Genomic DNA, 19,191 nt, shown 5'->3' with positions numbered 1-19,191 from the left:
CTTTTGATGCCGTTTTCAATGGGCTGAGCCATCTTCATACAGAGATGGGCTTTACTGCATCCAAAAAAAGAAAAAAGACAGCAACCCATGTAATTACCAAAAGCTGTTTTGTTTGATGCACGCAGCCCAGGGTCCTAGTGTGCAGGATCCATAGTCCAAGACAAAAAAAGAGAGAAGGCCACAGCATCCAATATGATGAAAAAAGGTTAAACTTTTATTCACACAGGCATAGAAAAAACTACAACGTTTCGATTCACCATGATTGACAAAGATTCATGGTGAATCGAAACGTTGCAGTTTTTTCTATGGCTGTTTAAATAAAGGTTTAACCTTTTTTCATCATATTGGATGCTGTGGCCTTCTCTCTTTTTTTGTTTTGGGCTTTTCTGCATATAGCAGCTAACTGCAAGCACTGACCGCGGGTGTTAACCTGTTGTTTGCCACCGGCAAAGTTTGGGCGCCGCCATCTTACCTCCTATCGTCGCTCCCCCGAATGTCATCAGGGACGGAGATTAGTTGACATGGTAGCCTCGGGTCTTCGTTTGAACCGAGGCTGCATGGCTTCTGCAGATTCATTACAATGAGCCAGTGGCTCATTGTAATGAATCATCTGCAAAAAATGCCATATACAGCGATACAGGAGCATAGCAGTATATGGTAGGAACAAACTGACCATCTAGGGTTAATGTATCCTATAGGGTCTAAGAAATAGTGAAAAAAACAAAGAAATAAAAGTTTAAAAAATGTAAAAAATTTATAATATATTAAAAGTTCAAATCACCCCCCTTTACCTAGAACTGATATAAAACATAATCACAGACAAATCCGGTATTACTACGTCCCAAAATGCCCGATCTATCAAAATATAAAAATGGTTACGGACGGCGGTGACCTCCGAGACGGGAAATGGCGCACAAATGTCCGAAACACGACTTTTACACCTTTTTACAGGACATAAAAAATGTAATGAAAAGTGATCAAAATGTCACACAATCCTCAAAATGGTAGCAATGAAAACGTCGGCTCATTTTGCAAAAAATGACATATCACACAGCTCCGTGCACCAAAGTTATTAGTGTCAGAAAATGGCAAAACATTTTTTCTTTTTTGTACACATTCGTTTAATTTTTGAAAAACGCAATAAAACCTGTATAAATTTGGTATCACCACGATCGTATCAAACCAAAGAATAAAGTAGAGGTGTTATTTGGATCGCAGAGTGTAAGTCGTAAAAATTGAGCCCACAAGAACGTGACGCACACTTGTTTTTTTCAATTTTTCCACATTTGGAATTTTTTTCTGGCTTCCCACTACATGGCAGGGAATAATAAATAACATCACGGGAAAGTAAAATTTGTTACGCACAAAATAAGCCCTCACACAGCTCTGTACACGGAAAAATGAAAAAGTTATGGATTTTTGAAGATGGAGAGCGAGCAATGAGCGAAAATACACTGCGTCCTTAAGGGGTTAAGGACTGTACAGCCTTTTAATGACTTTTTATAGAATCTTTGACTTTGGGTGCTACATATTGTCCGTTACACGGTTAAACGCAGTGAAAAAACAGTATTATATTTTGATAGATTGGGCATTTTAGGAAGCGGCGATACCTAATGTGTTTATGATTGTTACTGTTTATTTATATTTATAGGACTTCTAGGGCAAGGGGGGTTATTTGAATCTTTAGGTTTTTTTAATATCATTTTTTTAACTTTATTTTTTTGTTTCAGTATTTTTCATACCCACTAGGGTACTTTAATATGGCAGTGTATGGGTGTTACCGGTAAGTGTTTGCTGCACTTCATGTGTCGGTAAGGGGTTAAACCCAAATATTTAAATAAAAAATGTATAACTTTGAAAAGAAGTTGTATTCTTACCTGAAGGATCTCAAAAGCCTGTATGACCTTCCAAGGTCAGCAACTCTTCTGCACATAGGAGCCACAGCCAATTCCATCTGTAACAAAACAAATAGTTTTGTAACATAATTACTAAACAATTGTATGATTAGTACAAATATCTTTATTTTACTAATGTTTTGAATAATAAGGGAAATTACAATTGACTCCCCCTTTATCATTTTGGCTACGCTGATATATTGCAGGGTATTAGCTGTGTCAGCCTATGATGGTAAAGACGCCATTTTACAGACAGCTCCGGGGTCCTGATCGGAATCGTCCGGCTCAGTCTTCAGCTCCCCGTATGGTCCCATCGAACAAATCATGATGTTAGCCGCTTGCCGACATCATAGTTTGTGTGCCGCCATTGGTATCCATTCGGATGTCAACAAGCGGCTGACATCACGGTGTGTGCGATGAGACCGTGCAGGAAACCAAAGATGTAGCTGGTGCTGAAGAAAGAAGACCTGCAGGGGGTGTTGGAAAAGGGGAGTGCAGAGTTTGTTTGGGGACGGGGTTGCTGGCTGTATACAGGGGGCGCAGGAACTGCCTATATATGGGGGGGGGCAGGTACTGGCTATATATGGGGGCAGGCACTGGCTTTATACTGGGGGGGGCAGGCACTGGCTATATACTGGGGGGGAGGCATTGGCTATATACTGGGGGGCAACGGGCTGTATACTAGGGGGCAGGGGCTGGCTATATACTGGGGGGGCTGGCAGGCTATACACTGGGGGGAGGCTGTAACCAATGCATTTCCCGCTCTAGGCTTATACTCGAGTCAATAGGTTCTTCCAGTTTTCTGTGTTAAAATTAGGGGCCTCGACTTATACTTGAGTACATACGGCAAAAATTCCAAAAATGAAATATATATTTAATAACATACACACATACATGAGGGGCAATAATGATCTGCAATATAGATATTAATATTTTTGAAACCCAGTGTATGTGCACATACACCTACAGCACATGTTTCAAAGTTTCCTCCTTTCTCTGTATCTCCAAACCTTATTTTAAAAGTTTCAATGATTTTAATGGCCATTGATGGAACAGGGGCTCTACTTAGTTCTCTGCTGTTGTGGCAAAGTGCTTAAATGGATCCTGTCAGGTACATCTAGCCCCTAAACCAGTTATGCCGAACCTTTTAGAGACCAGGTGCCCAAACTACAACCAAAACCAATATAATTTTCACAAAGTGCCAATTCAGCAATTTAAGCAGTAACTTATTGCTCCCTGCTCTGTCACAGGTTTTAATTGTATTGAAGTCCTAATGACACCAATACAGTAGAAAGAAGAAGGAGAAAATCAGATTGTTATTGTAGCTTCCCTCCAGAGTCCCCTGAACAGGTAGAAATACAGGGCCCAGACCAGTAGTTCCTGTCTGGTAAACTCAGTGCTGGAATAAAGGCCTGGGTGCCCACAGAAAGGGTAAGAGACATATAACTCAAAAAAGTCTAAATCATAACACAAACCCCACATATATAGTATCACCGCGTGCGTAATAACCCGTAGAATAAAACTAAATAATTATTGAACACCGTAAAAAAAAACGGTTAAAAACCTGCCAAAAATTATGATTGTTACTTATTTAATCCCAGAAAAAATGCAATAGAAAGTAATAAAAAACATATGTACTCCAGAATGATACTATAGAATAAAGATAACATGATTATTAGGCTATACGGACCCCCCCCCCAAAAAAAGTAAAAAATCCAGTACAGAATTGATGCTTTTCTACTCCTGCCCTCAAAAAAAGTTCCTAAATTTTCAACAATAGGGGATACCAACCCCAAAATGGTAACGCTGGAAAAAGCATCTCATCCCGCAAAAAAAAATGCCATCACATGGCCCCAGTAACAAAAAAACTAAAAATGTATAGCCTACAAAAGGAGCCAATGATAAACTAAAATCCTGGCAGCTTCAGGGCGTTCCTTCCCTTCTGCGCCTCGCTGTGCCCCTATAAAACAATTAACGGCCACATGTTGGGGGTCTCTGCACTGAAGAGAAACTGAATAACACATTTTTAGATGGTCTTTCCCTTTTTATCTTTTGGAAATGTGTAAATTTTAGGGCTAAATAAACATACGACCGACAAAATTTGACCATTCTAAATTTCTCCTCCATTTTGATTTAATTACTATAAAGATCTCAAGGGGTTAACAATCTTCCTAAAAACTGTTTCTGATAGCTTGAGGGGTGCAGATTTGAAAATGGGTTGATTATATAGGGGGTTTTTGATGTTAAATATGTAAAATTTCATTTAAAACAGTATTCATCCCCAAAATAGTCAATTCTGAAAATACGGAAAATCGATATTCGATAAATTATCCAGACATTTCAAAAATTATTAAAATGTGAAAATGGCAAATTTTTCAAAAAATTAATCTTTTTTTTTTTTTGGAAAGAAAATAAATAAAACTTATCAGCCAAAATTTGCCACTAAAATGAAGTACAACAAGTGAGGAAAAAACTATCTCAGAATCGTTTTGATAAGTAACAGTGTTCAAAAGTTGTAACCATATAAAGCGATGCAAGTCAGAATACAAAGAATGGGGCATCTCTGGCTGCTTCCTTAAGGGGTTAAAGACTACTCTGCGAAAACCAACTGACCAAAGTCTTGTAATGATCCACATCTGTGTACACTGAAAGTAAATGGTGGTGGCTTCACGATTAACAAATGCACATGTTTTTGTGTAACTGTATATTGTAATATTAAGTATACTGGTAAATTACATGATTTTTCATCATACAGTAATTAACACTTCTTATTCAACTTATGGCTTTATATAGGGCATGAACATTTTATTTGAAATAGGAGACACCGTTCTGAAGTTTAGAACTTTGTAAACATGGGTCCAAAACAAATTTTCATTGTAAAATAAATCAATTGAGATGTAATAAACTTGTGCAACACCACATTAAAAAATAACAACCAATAATAGGTTTCATTCTATTAAAATGTAAATCAATAAATCCGTGGTGATTATTTTTATCTACATCTGAAAGGCCAGGGTGGTGAAGATGAGAATGTTAATGAACTATAATAAATGACTGCTTTACTTCAGTGACTCAGCAATGCATTTTTAAATACCAATGACAGATATCTCCATATGGCATACCGCCCTTTGTTTAGGGCTCCGGTTTATACAATAAAATGATTGGTATTAGCATCCCAGATTTCTTTAGCTGTAAATTGTGCTAACACCCTTGAGGTTATCAAGAATGACCCTAATGAAAGTGGAGATAATGATTCAAGGACAGAACCTACAATAGTGTATTCTTGTGTAATTGTCTTTTAAGTCACCAATGCTTGTACTGACAGATGGTTCTATAATGAATACAAAATGTGCTGCACTTAGTATCTATTAAAATGCCACTTAAATGTCAAAGAATCTTTGATTGACCCATAAAAGGCAGGTCAGATTGACTACACACATTAAAAAGGTTACAACTAAGATGGATATGGACTAGACACGTGGAGGAAAATATTGAGAGAAGTCTTGGGGATTACAACACTATAATAACGCAATAATACACCAATTCAAGGCTAAAATTTACAGATTTCTCTTGAGACCAAAATAGTGACTTCCCTTTGTCCACTCTTTTGCCAGTAAACCCCCATACTGGTTACATCTCTATTAAGAGCCATTAACCCTTTCCCTGCCAAGAACAAATCTCATACGTCCTCAATTCAGAGGAGTATAACATTGGCTCTGTAGCACCTAGAAACACACTTCTTGTTGCATATGAAAAGGGGGCCCTCACGTTAGCCCAATCTCTTTTCTGTATTCCCGTTTATAGTTCCCTCTTTTATGTATCCCCCTCCTGCTCTTTTTTCTGTAGCCCCCTTTTTGTACCACTTCCACAAAAACTTACCACAAAATAAACTGGTAAAGTTACTAACTTGAGTATAAGCCTAGGTTGTAAAATGCAGCGGCTACTCATTAACAAAACGTCCACAGCAGAGCCCCCTCAAAAACCCACAGCCACCATTGGGAAAAGGACAACCTGGAGCCGCAGTGAGATAAAGGAGCGTCGGAGGTAATATATATATATCTTATGAACCACAGAGGGTTCCATTATTACGCAGCTAAAATATTTGCGCACATCTAAAAGTGACTTTTGTTGTCTCATTAGAATGGTTCATGGATATATAGGTTTTTATTTTGGTTACCGTTGTAATACAATAATATATCTGTGTGAAGCTCAATGCAATTTACTTCAGAAAATGTTTGGCGCCCCCTGTGGATTTAACGGTTCCTTTGCTGCACATTTTGGTGAATGTACACATGTGGGGCATGCATGAACTCCTCACATCTTATTGTTTTTAGTAAAGTATATTTTCTTTACACAAGTCTGGATTTGTACTTATTTTAGAGGAAATTTAGAATTTTCATGTATTTTTTGCATTTTATTACTGTAAAGTTGCATGAAAGTGGTAGTGTGTACAAAGTTAAAAGTTATTTTTGTATACATGGTCGGTGTTGATTTCTGTGTAGTATATTTTTAAACATATTTGTGGCTTGCAACCAAATATGGCTTGTTTTTTGTTTTAGTATTTTTGGGAGAGTAAATTCTTGTTGATGTTGTGTATTGTGGTACAGGCGGTCCCCTACTTAAGAACACTCGACTTACATACGACCCCTAGTTACAAACGGACCTCTGGTTATTGGTAATTTATTGTACATTAGTCCTAGGCTACAATGATCAGCTGTAACAGTTATCACAGGTGTCTGCAATGAAGCTTTATTGTTAATCCTGGTTCTTATGACAATCCAACATTTTTAAAATCCAATTGTCACAGAGACCAAAAAAGTTCTGGCTGGGATTACAATAATAAAATATACAGTTCCGACTTACATACAAATTCAACTTAAGAACAAACCTACAGACCCTATCTTGTATGTAACCCGGCGACTGCCTGTATATATAAATCTGTTCACTTTGTGTAATTATTTTTAAATGCCTATTTATGTGTTAACCTCCGCTTTGAGGTGAGTTTTATGTATAAAATTTGTGTTTTCATGGCTTTTTCAATGCATTTTTATTTTAGAGTTTGTGTTTGTCACAAAGTTACATGAGGGATGTACAGGCAGTAAACTGTAAATTAAGGCAAATGCAATCTCTTGGTCATCTGCTTACAACAAAAATATATAGGTTTTAGGGGTGCCTTTGCTTTTTAATCTGTTTTATATTTTGCAGGTTATGACTGCCTAAAATTTTTAGCTGAAAAGCAGATATTTAGTTTTTTCAGTATTTGTGATATTATGATGATTTATCTTTTTGCTGTAATTTCGGTTTTATTTGTACACGTTTTTCCAGAAATGACTGGCAATGAAAGGGTTAAAGGGCATCTACCATTAGGACCAAGGATTGTAAACCAAGCACACTGACATTCTGATGAGTGCCCACTCTAGCTTCTCCCATGCATTATCCTGGGTAAGGAATCCCCATATCAATCTATGCGTGAAGCTCTGGGAGACACTGCTACACTAGCAACGTTGTTCAACCCTAGGGATAAACCAGTTCAGACATCTTTGAAAACTACTTCTCCCATCTGAACCTCACCTCTCTCCACCTTCAGTATTTCCAGTATATACACTCCTCCTGGCTGAGACTCACAAAAACCCCAAAAGACTCAACAGAAAAACTTCTGACAACAATGATGGAGAACCTGAGGAAGGTGTCCATCATTTGCAAAGCCTATGTTTCCCCCAAACCGACTTTGCATAGTAAATCCACCTGTGTACACTTGCAGGAAAGCCACTACAAACTTCTCACATGGTGGTACAGAACTCCATAGTTCCTCCACGCTCATGGGTTTGCCTACCCAAGTAGGCACACATTCCAATGTTTGGTGGTCGTGCCAATGAATAGAAACTTATTGGAAACAGGTGGAAGCCACCATTGGAGCGGTTACCTCGAAACCTATAACACTGTCAATGTAGATGGTAATATTGGCTAGACAAAGCTCTTCTCTTATCCCCAACAAATCCAACCTGACAATATTCCTCCTGGCAGCAGCAAAGTCACTGATCCCACAGCTCTGGCAATCCCAAGATTCCCTCTATGCTAGGTAGATGGATCACCAAAGTAAATGAAATCTGTGGTCTATAGGAACTCTTTAGCAAAATCGGCTGGAAACACTGTCTTCCTCAAAATATAGACTCCCTGGCTACAACATAAGACCTGATTAGAAGGTAATACCCCTGAGTAGACATACATATAACATTTGTTCCCTATTCCCTACTCCCCCTCATTCTTCAATTAAACTGGAATTCTCTCCTTTTAGCACACTACAGTGCGCACATTCACATACTATGTGTCACATGTATCTTTGTTAAATTGTGTGAGATATTATTTTTTTGAGTTGTATACATTGGTTTGAGTGTAATGGAAGGCAACACCACACATGGGCACATGGTCAGTTCCTTATTGTGATGTGAACGTTATGTGACCTGGAATGTTAAAAAATGACAACTATTAATTTGCCTATGGAAATGTATTGTTATATACTGTTAAACAAATAAAAAAATTGAAAAAAATGGGTTTATAAAAGTGGGATATTGCCGTAATTGTACCGACCAATAGAACATAAGTATAATGTTATTTATGTCATTTGGTGTATAAAATACACAGATAAAGTAAAAATCTATGACAGAAAAACCGCCAGTCCCGTACAGACAGGCTTGGGAAAGAGCATTGAACAAAACATTTGCTGAAGAGGAAAAGGATAAGGCGGCTGTCTTGACCTATAAACTCTCTGTCTCGTCACAAATACAGGAGACAAACTTTAAAATCCTCGCCAGGTGGTATCGAACCCCAGAAAAGCTACATAAGATGTTCCCAGCGGTGTCCGATATATGCTGGGGATGTGGCAGGGAGCATGGTTCCATGCTACATATCTGATGGTCTTGCCCTGGGGTGAGAGGTCTGTGGGAAGCGGTTTTTGCAATAAACTATGGTCGGACACGGTTGTACCGCTTCCAGAGATTGGGCTACTATCTATGATTCCTGGCTCCATCTCTGTGATAAAAAAGGCATTCCTGCTACTCGTCAGATTATTCCCAGACTTTGGAAGTCAAGTGTAAGTCCTTCCAGGGCCCAGTGGGCAGAGGCCTTGAACCACATCATGAGAATGGAGGAGATGAGAGCCATGGAGGGACTGGCGGACTCCCAGATGGATAGGTATACCAAGGTCTGGTCCTCGTGGATTGACTTCCGTAGTTCGACAGAATTTGCCCCTTGGATAGAAATAAGTGGTGGATGACTTGGTCTAAGTTAGAGGTTTCTTTTAATTCTCTTCCCTTTACCTCTCACCCGGTGTGCTCCTTCCCGCCCTCTCTACCTTCCCTATTCCTTTGCATACCCGTATGTATTTTCCTTCGGATCCCTGTGTTGTAAATGTTTAATGTGGTTAGTGTTATATTTGTTTAGTAGCAACATAGACTTTTTCTCAAGTTTCTTCATACGTTGCACTAAAGGAGTCAGCCTTCATATTGACATTGATATCACTTTGAGCATAATGTGGACTGTCTTTTACAACCCAGCTGTAATACTGGGTACGCTAAACTTGTGTCTAAATGCTTTAAAGCTTGTATACTGATACTCTATTCTGACTCATTGACAATACCATGCATATTGATACTTACTAATTTCAATAAAGTTTATTGAACAGAAAAATCTATGACAGAATACATTTTTTGGCATATTCCCCCAAAAAAGCAAATAAAGGTTAAACAGTGTATTGCGGGCCCCCAAAAATAGTGTTACTATTCCTTGAGGCATCTAGTTTTCATAATGGGTCCATTCTTTGGAGGTTTTTACTGCCATAATATCTTAGGGGCTCAGCCAATGCGACATAGCACCTGAAATTTGTTCAAGCAAAATGTGTCCTCAAAAGCCAATTTTCACTTATATAAGCCAATATAAATACTTTCTATAAAACATCTGTGGTGGTAAAAAGCTCATTATCAACATAGATAAATTCTATGAGTAGTGTTGTTTCCAAAGTAGGATCATTTGTGGGGGAGGGTTCACTATTCTGGTACCTTTTCAAAAACGCAATGGCACCAGAAACAACGTAATCAAAATCTGCCCTCCAAAAGCTCAATGGCCCTCCTTTTGTTCTGTGGACTGCTGTGGGCCCCTAAAGTAGTTTATATTCTCTCCTGTTTCACCCTCTTGCAGCAAAAGTAAGATACTGATTTAACGGTTGCTCCTGCAGCCTATGTTCTGGGTCGCAGGCGTACCCGTGTCCCTCCCCGTGCCCCTTGAGCCATCACTCTGGAGTGCGCAGCATGCACTGGCCGGCTGCCTTCCCTGTTAAATTCCTGGCCCCTTCCTGTGTCCCCTGTCGTATCTTTGAGCCTTGTGCCTTTTAGAAAGCTTACTACCCGGTATTCCTGCATTTACTGTGATTTCCCGTTGTGACCTCGATTCCTATTCCTGACTTTGATTCTCAGGTGCCAGCCCTGACCTTCTGCCTGTTTCTTGCCTTCCAACCTGTGCCGCCTGTCCTGACCTCCAGCCTGTCCACGATTCCGTCTCAGCCTTATGATTCGCCTAGGCAGCCACTAGGAGCAAAGTCGTGCCTGTGAAGCGACCTGGTGGTATCCAGTCGTAGCAAGTCCAACCCGCTTTGCGGCAGGCTCTGGTGAAAACCGGTTACCACTTAGACTCTACTCCCAGGTGTCAGTTTAGGTCATCACTCACGGTGGTACAGTGGGTCCACTACCCCTGATCGTGACACTGATTTTATATATTGAAATGAAAAACTCATATCGCTCAATGCAGAACATAACAGAATAGATTTTAGAATATATTTCTTTACAATCCGTTTGCATGCACATCTGAATACACTGAGGGGACTTGAACAAGACTTTCTGCACCACAAATAGAAGCATTACATTTTATATGATAATATTCAGTGAGGGGGACGTAGATCATGAAATAATTTTATATGAAGCACAAAGTACCTCAGGAAACATTTCTTTGTCTAGGTCCCAATTCCAAAATCAAAAATTTTTAAAATTTAGTTGGGGTCCAATGTCTGTCACTAAATACTACAGCTTTGTGCTGATGGAAGATATTAAACCTAGATCCCCTCTGTGACTTACTTCCCCATCCCAATTTTAGCCAGCAGAGACAGAACTAGTTAAAGGAAACCTACCAGTTCAAATGGTAGGTGTAAGCTGTAAATACCGAGCACCAGCTCAGGTTGAGCTGGTGCCGGAGCTTACTTTCGTTAGTGTTATAAACCGCTGTATCGCGGTTTAAACATTTTTTAATGTTTATAGCTGTAGCTGCCTCGCTGCTTGGTGCGCACACCTACATAGGAAGTGCCAGAGACGTCACGCGTCCGCAATACAGCGGTTTATAACACTAACGAAAGTAAGCTTCGGCACCAGCTCACCCTCAGCTGATGCTCGGTATTTACAGCTTTCACCGACCATTTGAACTGGTAGGTTTTCTTTAAAGATACATTTCCGTTACTGTTGACTGAGGGTGGTGAAATGTTCATCATTATGAAGAGCACTACATAAATAGCATGGTTACTCAGAGGTAGCATTCACATGAGCCCCACCTAGATCACTTTAACAGCATCAAAATGACTGTTTTGTTGCGGCTTCTTTACTTATTCCTGACCATCCGTGTCAGCTTACCTGCATCTTTCTTTTGTGAAATCACTTCTCTTATCGAGAAATTTGTGTAGGCATCTGCCCACTCTGGGGTAGTGAGATCTATTTTAAATATGCAGGAAGTGTACTGGTGGACTGGCTCTCCTAGACAGCAGGGCATACTTCATAGCTTCTGCAGCAACTAGGATCTTGGATTGTTTTCAACAGGCAAAAAACAAACTTTAGGTGCACCTTGAAGCTGAGCTATCTCCATATCCACTCATGGCATTCATGGCTTTCCTCAAACGTCTATACAACATCAGAACTGCCATTTTCTGTGGCCCAAACCCTCTCTGTACTTTGCACGCACTCTAGACGTCTTGCTCTTTTCTCCACAGAAGGTCCCAATGAAATTCAAGGCTGACTTCCCCATTGGGAGAGACGGTACGTTTCTAGGTAGAACTAAAGCTCTGACTTCAATCAGCCTCTGGTATCCCACCCCTTAACACTCTGCTACCCAACCACCTGTACTCCAGTACCTCACCATGGGAATACCAGCAGCTTATATACTTTTACACTACTCATAAAGCGATCCTGTGCTTGAATAAAGACCCTACTCCGTTCGAGGACTTATTTATTTCCTCATCCATACTGAAGGACGGAGCGCCAGAAATATTGGACATTGGCTTATCCTCACACTCTTTTTCTCTTCTGCTGTTTGTCTACAGTTGGAGGAGTGAGCAAGGAAAAACATATTAATCTGCCACCTGACATCTTCAAAGTCTTGGAAACCTGCTATAAAATGTCCCCACAGCGTCTCATCGGTGCTGGTGCTGCTCTAAAGCGGTGACCCACATTTGGTGGGAATGCCCACCTGTAAAAGCCTTATGGGATAGGGTTCTTTCCCTTGTTCAGAAGTGGAGTATCCCCTTAAGTCAATGAACCTGCAATATTTTTGCTCTCCCTGCCTCCACACCCTATATCTGTAAACCCTCTTGCTGCCTTCTCAGTCATCTCCTGCCAGAACATTCAGAGGATGGGGTAGCTGACTGCAGACCTTTATAATACGGTCTCCCAATATTATGAATGTTGCACCCCCTAGTTGGACTTTCGTGGATCTCCTGAATACAGAACATTCTCCTGAATCAACGATGACCACTTTCCCAGACGTGTCCCACCCCCTTTCTTCTATTCATGGCTTTCTTTTTTGTCTGACTCTTTCTCTTTTTCTTTGCATAACTCATGCATTTTTATTGTTAATTTTTTTCTCCTTTTTGCCTATAATGTGCTACTTTCTCTTCTGTTATTGTTTCTTGCGCAATAAGCTTCAGGGGTTCTCTTTTATTTGTGTGCTCCTTAAAAAAATAACGTCCACTGTGCCTAATGCTTATATACCTTCAAAAACAAATGTACAGTGTGATAGAGCCTTTTAGTAGGCACTTCTGTGATAGAAACTGCTATGTAATTATTTTATATTCACTGCTTTGTAGCAAGTAGACTTTCATGGGTAACATGAAGTTCACTGCACAGTTTGAAGTGTCTATCACTAGAGTCCAGCTATTTTAATGGCAAAAACAACACTGGTTTCTTGCTTTGTTGACCATTTCATTTAGCCCTAAAATTTACACATTTCCACCTTACAATTTGTTATGCAGTTTCTCCAGAGTACAAAGGGATTCAATAGGTAAAAATCATAATTTTGGCAGGTTTTTAACAGTTTTTTTTTTAACGGTGTTCATTGTGCAGGTTCAATAATTATTTACTTTTATTCTATGGGTTGTTACGGATGTGGTGATACTATATATGTGGGGTTTGTGATAGGATTTAGACTTTTTTTTGTGTTATATGTCTCTTTATGTGTTATGGGGCTTATGGGCATTTTTATTGATTTATTACTTTATTTTAAAACATTTTTTTTTCTTTTTTACTATTTCCACTATGGGAAATGAACAAGCAATCATCTGATTATGATAATGCTCTGCAATACTGATGTATTGCTGGGTATTAGCAGTGTCAGCCTATGCACAAGCATAGGCTGACAATGTGCCTTTAAGCTGACGTCATAGATGGCATCATTCAGGCAGTGCCTACAGGCAGCTCTGGGGTCCTTATCGAACCCCAGGGCTGCCATAACAAAGTTTGTTGCCCCCGAAAATGGGGCACGGGAGGGCATTAGTTACAGCCTGCACCCAGTGTGTCCCGATGCCGGTTTAGTTTACCTTCCTCGAAAATGTGTCCATTACAGCTTCTAAACGGGCACTTTACAACCAATAACCCTCTCGGACTAGTCTTCCTTCCAATTCTCTATAACAGGTGCTTACATAATAATTGTGCTATATCTTGTATCCCTAGTACACAAAGTTTATTATTGTTTTTCGGTCTCTGTGACAATTGGATTTTAAAAATCTTGGATTGTCATAATAACTAGGATTAACAATAAAGCTTAATTGCAGACACCTTTGATAACCGTTATAGGCGTTTATTGTAGCCTATAGCTAAAGTACAGTAAATTACCAACATTCAGATGTCAGTTTGTAACTAGGGGTAAGTCGGGTGTTCTTAAGTAGGGGACCGCCTGTATACTGGTTTTGTTTTAATCCTGCATCATGTCATAAGGCCTCTTGTAGGTCATGCTTGATGTCAAGGGAGCTGCCTTGCAGAGTAGCTAAAAGAGGCGTGGTTTTCCTTTTCCCATCCTGGAAAACTTTTCATATTTTCTACCGTTTCTTCTCTGCATCCGAATAAACTTGGGGCCCTAATCCTATCACAGGCTTGATCAGTATTTTCATTCTTAAAAGGTTTTATGTGTTAGATTCCTCCATGAACTACAGCAATGCTATAATAAGCATAATATTACAAATACATTTATTAAAACCAAACCCAGTAAAGGTGACAGAAGGTAGGGGGAAAACAAACCTTCACAAAACAATCACAAAATTGAGCACTGCAGGAATATGAGAACTGACAACCTCATGGACACACCACCAGTCAAACATTATTATTAAATTTGTGGCCATGAGTTTTTCAATAAAAGCAATTAAGTTTATTCAATTAGTAGGTGAGTTTTCCCTTAACTCCTTCTTCTTACACTTCCCAGCTGCCTGAAACAATCAATGTGGAAACAGAGTTTTCAAGGTGACATTCTCTGGTAATTGTGTCTGGATTAAGGGAATAAAACTACATCAGGACCAAGATATTCCTCAGAGACAATGTACTGGAGAGATGTATTGAAGTACCCGACATGAAATGGATGAGCAGGTGAATTTATTCATACAGTTATTTTACAGATGACTGCAAGATTCCAAATGTCACATAGGAACAATACATATCCACCTAGGGAAAAATGTATTCTCCCTTACACAGTAGAGTCCACTATTTTTTTTTTTATTATTAGACACCAAACATAAACAGATTTTGCTCTGGAAATGCTTTATGCCAATTGAAGACTTTTGCCACCGGTCAGAAACTGTTACCAGCAGATCAGTTAAGTTTAAAAAAAAAAAAAAAAAAAAAAAAAAAGCATGTAGCAAATGGCTGTAGTTTTTGTTTCCTTTTTTTTTAACCCCTTACTGACGGGTCCCCCGGTCCCGCATTTGCACCGTTTTCACGTGGGCTTGGATTTCACTGTGCGCCACAAATGACATGTCTACTTTATTCTTTGGGTCGTTGCGATTATGGGGATACTAAATTTGTATAGGTTTTATAATGTTTTCATACATTTACAAAAATTAAAACCTGTACAAATTTTTTTTTTAATTTTTCCATATTCTGGCACCAATAACTTTTTCATACTTTGCCCTACGGAGCTGTGGGTGGTGTCATTTTTTGCGACTTTTGATGACATTTTACTTGCTATCATTTTTAGGACTGTGCGACCTTTTGGTCACTTTTTATTGATTTTTTTTTTTATATTTTTCAGCAAAATATGCAGCAAAGACTCACCGGCTAAGGGGAGGGCTCAGCCCGCGAGCCCTCTTCATGCACCGGGACCCGACGCATGCCGAATTAGTACGGCGCGCGACAGTAAGGGGTTAAAGGAGGCACTTCTGGACAATTTTTTTTTTTTTTTTTTTTTTTTTTTTTTTTAAAGAGGGCACTGCTGGACATTTATTTGTAAAGGGGTCTTTGCTGGACATCTATCTACGGGGGGGCTCTGCTGCACATGCCTTTAGATGGGGGTCTGCTGGACATTTCTTTTTAAAGGGGGTCTCTGCTGGACATTTCTTTTTAAAGGGGGACTCTACTGGACATTTCTTTTTAAAGGGGGACTCTGCTTGACATTTTATTTTAAAGAGGGGCTCCGCTGGACATTGTATTGATGAGGGCAGGCTGCTACTGGACATTTTATTAAAAAGTAGTTGTTGCATTAGGCTTATGTTCAAGTCAATACGTTCTCCCAGTTTTTTGCGCTATAAAAAGGACATCTGCTGTAAATCTATTTAAGGGAGGGCTGTGCTGGACATTTTATTTTAAAAAGGGGCCTGCCTCTGGACATTTTATTAAAGAGTAGTTGCTGCATTTTTCACCCTAGGCTTATACTCGAGTCAATAAGTGTTCCCAGTTTTTTGTGCCAAACATAGGTACCTTGGCTTATACTCAGGTCGGCTTATACTTGAATATATACAGTATCTTACTTTATACAAACTTGGACTTAAACCACCGATATTCTGATCACTGGTTGAAGTCCAAGACAATACGAATGTATTGTAGTGCATTGTAAGCTGTCTAAACAAGTGTATGTGACAGCTGGGCATCTGCAATAAAAGCTGGGATTGCGATAGACTAAATGTAATTTCATGATATTTTATGTTATTGAGCAACACAAAGTAATAAGTATTTGTGAAGTGTAAAGAAATTATATGTGCTTTTCCAATTTAGTCAGATTTGTTGTCTATAACTGCAATATTCAAGTCAAGCCACAGATTCCCAATGGCATTTACCCATTGACTTTTAACATATGAATATGCTTTCATTTTAACCATTCCTTTGTAGCTTTGGCTGTATATTTAGGGTCATTGATTTTCTGAAGGTGTAGCTGCCCCCCCCCCCCCCAGCATGATTTCTTCCCTGGCCATGCCTCCGGTTGGGGAAGTTGCTATGTTATGATGATACCGGAATTTCTGGTCTGATATGACCATAGCTACTTCGCCACATGCTTGCTGGGTCCACTACATAACTTTTAGCAAACTTTAATGGAACTTCTTATGGTTTGCTTCCTTCGTGCTACTCTACCATTAAGTTAAAATTATGAAGTACATGACTTACAGTTGTCCTGTTGACAGATTCTCCCACAAGGAACTATGAATCTCTGTAGCTCTTTTCCTCTAGTTAGATGGCCATGTCTTTGTAGGCCATTTACCAATGATGAATTGAACAGTACTATTTCTGATGTTTTGAGCTTGAATATTTTATAACACACACACACACATACACATACATACATACATACATACATATATATATATATATATTACAATTTGCCCTGTAAACAACAAGCCCTCAAACAGCTTTGTGAATGGAAAAAAAGATAAAATAAAACAAAAATGAAACAAAAAAGGCACAGAATCAGGAAGAGGAAAAGCAATAAACATACACATATATTACTTATCCAAAATTCAAGAACAGGCAAATTATTTGGAAAAAATATTCTATACTGGCCAAAAAATATAACATTTAAAATATTTATTTATTCTAGCAAACGTTCAGTGTGCTCCTATTATATTTTTTAAAGGTTTGTGCACAAAACTGATCACTATTCCAAGTTGTTCAAGAAGATAAAAGCAGATGATGAGCAGGAAAGCTACAGGGAATTTGAATTACAGGTAGACAGCATTCTGTAGAACCACTTGGGAATTTGACTTTCTTAGTGAAACACAATGCTATTTTTGGATGACTGCTTCTATAATATAAATATGTATGGGTCACCCACGGTTTGTGCAATTACTTAATATAGAAAGGTAATTTGGGACACAAAATGACTTCTGTACTCATATTCCTTATTTTATTCATGCCGATTTATTTTCTAAAGTAATTTTGCCTTTACAAAATAACAGACTCCAGTGTAAGAAAAATTCCAAAAGAACAGAGAATAGCTCCACCCACCTCTCAAAATGTTAATTCGCTACAATTCATTAGCTGCCTTCTTTCCATACACAAGGGTCCTTTTTATCTTTTATATGTCAAATTTCTATGTGAATATTGATATTTTGTCATTCACATTACTAAGCAACTTATATTGCAAAGCCTTTTATATTTATAATCCTGCAGAAGGTTTTTCTTTTTATTACATTTACAGCAATTGAATTCACAAATAAGAGAGTTAACAATTCTAATTTTTTAGATATCATCCATAATTTATTTTAAAAGCTTACAATTATATATTTAGACAAATATTAGAAACATTTAATTCTTAAAGTTTATTTTTAAGAGAAAAATGTACCGTACTTATTAAATTAATGGTACAGGGAATAATTACATTATTTATATATAATACAAAAAAAATTCTCTTTGACCTGTTATACATCCTTTCTTTGTCTGCAGTGTTCAATTTACATGTAAAGTAAATACCATATATACTTTAGTATAAGCCGAGTTTTTTAGCACAAAAATTGTGCTGGAAAAACCTAACTCAGCTTATACTCGGGTCTCTAAAAAAAAACAAAAACAAACCACTGTACTCACCTTTACGACATCGCCAGCAAGTCCTCTTCTTGCTTCTGGTGCTTCGGCTCATCTTCAGGACCCTGCGCAATGCCGGTGGCGCACAAACAATGACGTTGGCAAGCGGCTGATGCCATTGTGTGTGCCGGCTACACATGGGGACCTGGCGACAGAAACGGAGGACAGGAAGAGGAGCTGGAGAACCCACAGATAAGCCAAAAGCACCCAAAGCAAGAAAAGGACCTGCGGGAGTGCGTCAGAGCACAGTTTTAATTGTTTTTTTTAAAGGCTTGACACAAATATTATCCAGCTCTGAGCGAGTTATCAGAATCTTTAGCAATGTTTTATTATCTGTATATTGGGAAGGTTAATTTATGCACAGTGATGAGTGCAGGAAGGAAAATGGATTAAAAAAAGAAGTATTCTGAAACCTAATCTTGAAACATTAATCTGATACCTACAATTTAAAAATGGCTTCAACAAGCCAATGGCTTCAAACACAGCGGCTGCTAAACTGCATATCAACAATACGGGGGCTAACTGCAGGTTACCAAATAAATAGGCTGCTGCTCTGGTAAATTTACTTAAGAAGTGCATGAAATATTAAATAAAAATAGTCTTCACTCCCGATGTGAATAATGGTCTACAATTGAAGACCCTCCACCTTCAATATTCTCCAAAATTCATATAAATCACCAAGACACCAAAACCAAAACCAAGAAATCCTCAGACGGGAAGGAGGAATTACCTCTGAACACGCAGCTTGAGTGTTCATGGTCTCAGTGAAGCCATTGATGCAATGTTGTTACTTCTTGCCACTATGGACTATTGCCCTTCAATAAGCAAAGATTAGTGATGTACCGTTATGTTTTAATATATCTGTAATTGTAATATATTTATATAAAGGTGAAGAATTTTTGCATAAGTGGTCTTGGTGATTTATATGAAATTTACTTCATGAGACATTGCTGTGCTGCATATTTATAAGGGGGTGCTGCTTCGGCATATGAACT

The 19,191-nt window shown here is 38.7% G+C and overlaps 1 protein-coding gene across 2 annotated transcripts in view; it reads right to left on the bottom strand.

Moving 5' to 3' along the window:
- The window catches only part of COG5 (component of oligomeric golgi complex 5), a 220,621-nt gene that overhangs the window by 37,892 nt on the left and 163,538 nt on the right, over positions 1–19,191 (bottom strand). For both annotated transcript variants that reach the window (XM_072147149.1, XM_072147148.1), the window contains exon 19: positions 1,878–1,954. In XM_072147149.1, coding sequence (XP_072003250.1) covers positions 1,878–1,954 — 77 coding nt within the window. The remainder of the gene's footprint in view (positions 1–1,877; positions 1,955–19,191) is intronic.

Source organism: Engystomops pustulosus, chromosome 4, assembly GCF_040894005.1.
Source record: "Engystomops pustulosus chromosome 4, aEngPut4.maternal, whole genome shotgun sequence".
Classification (NCBI taxonomy): Eukaryota; Metazoa; Chordata; class Amphibia; order Anura; family Leptodactylidae; genus Engystomops; species Engystomops pustulosus.
The sequence above is the reverse complement of the archived record's forward strand: the minus strand, read 5'-3'. Positions and strand labels throughout refer to the sequence as shown.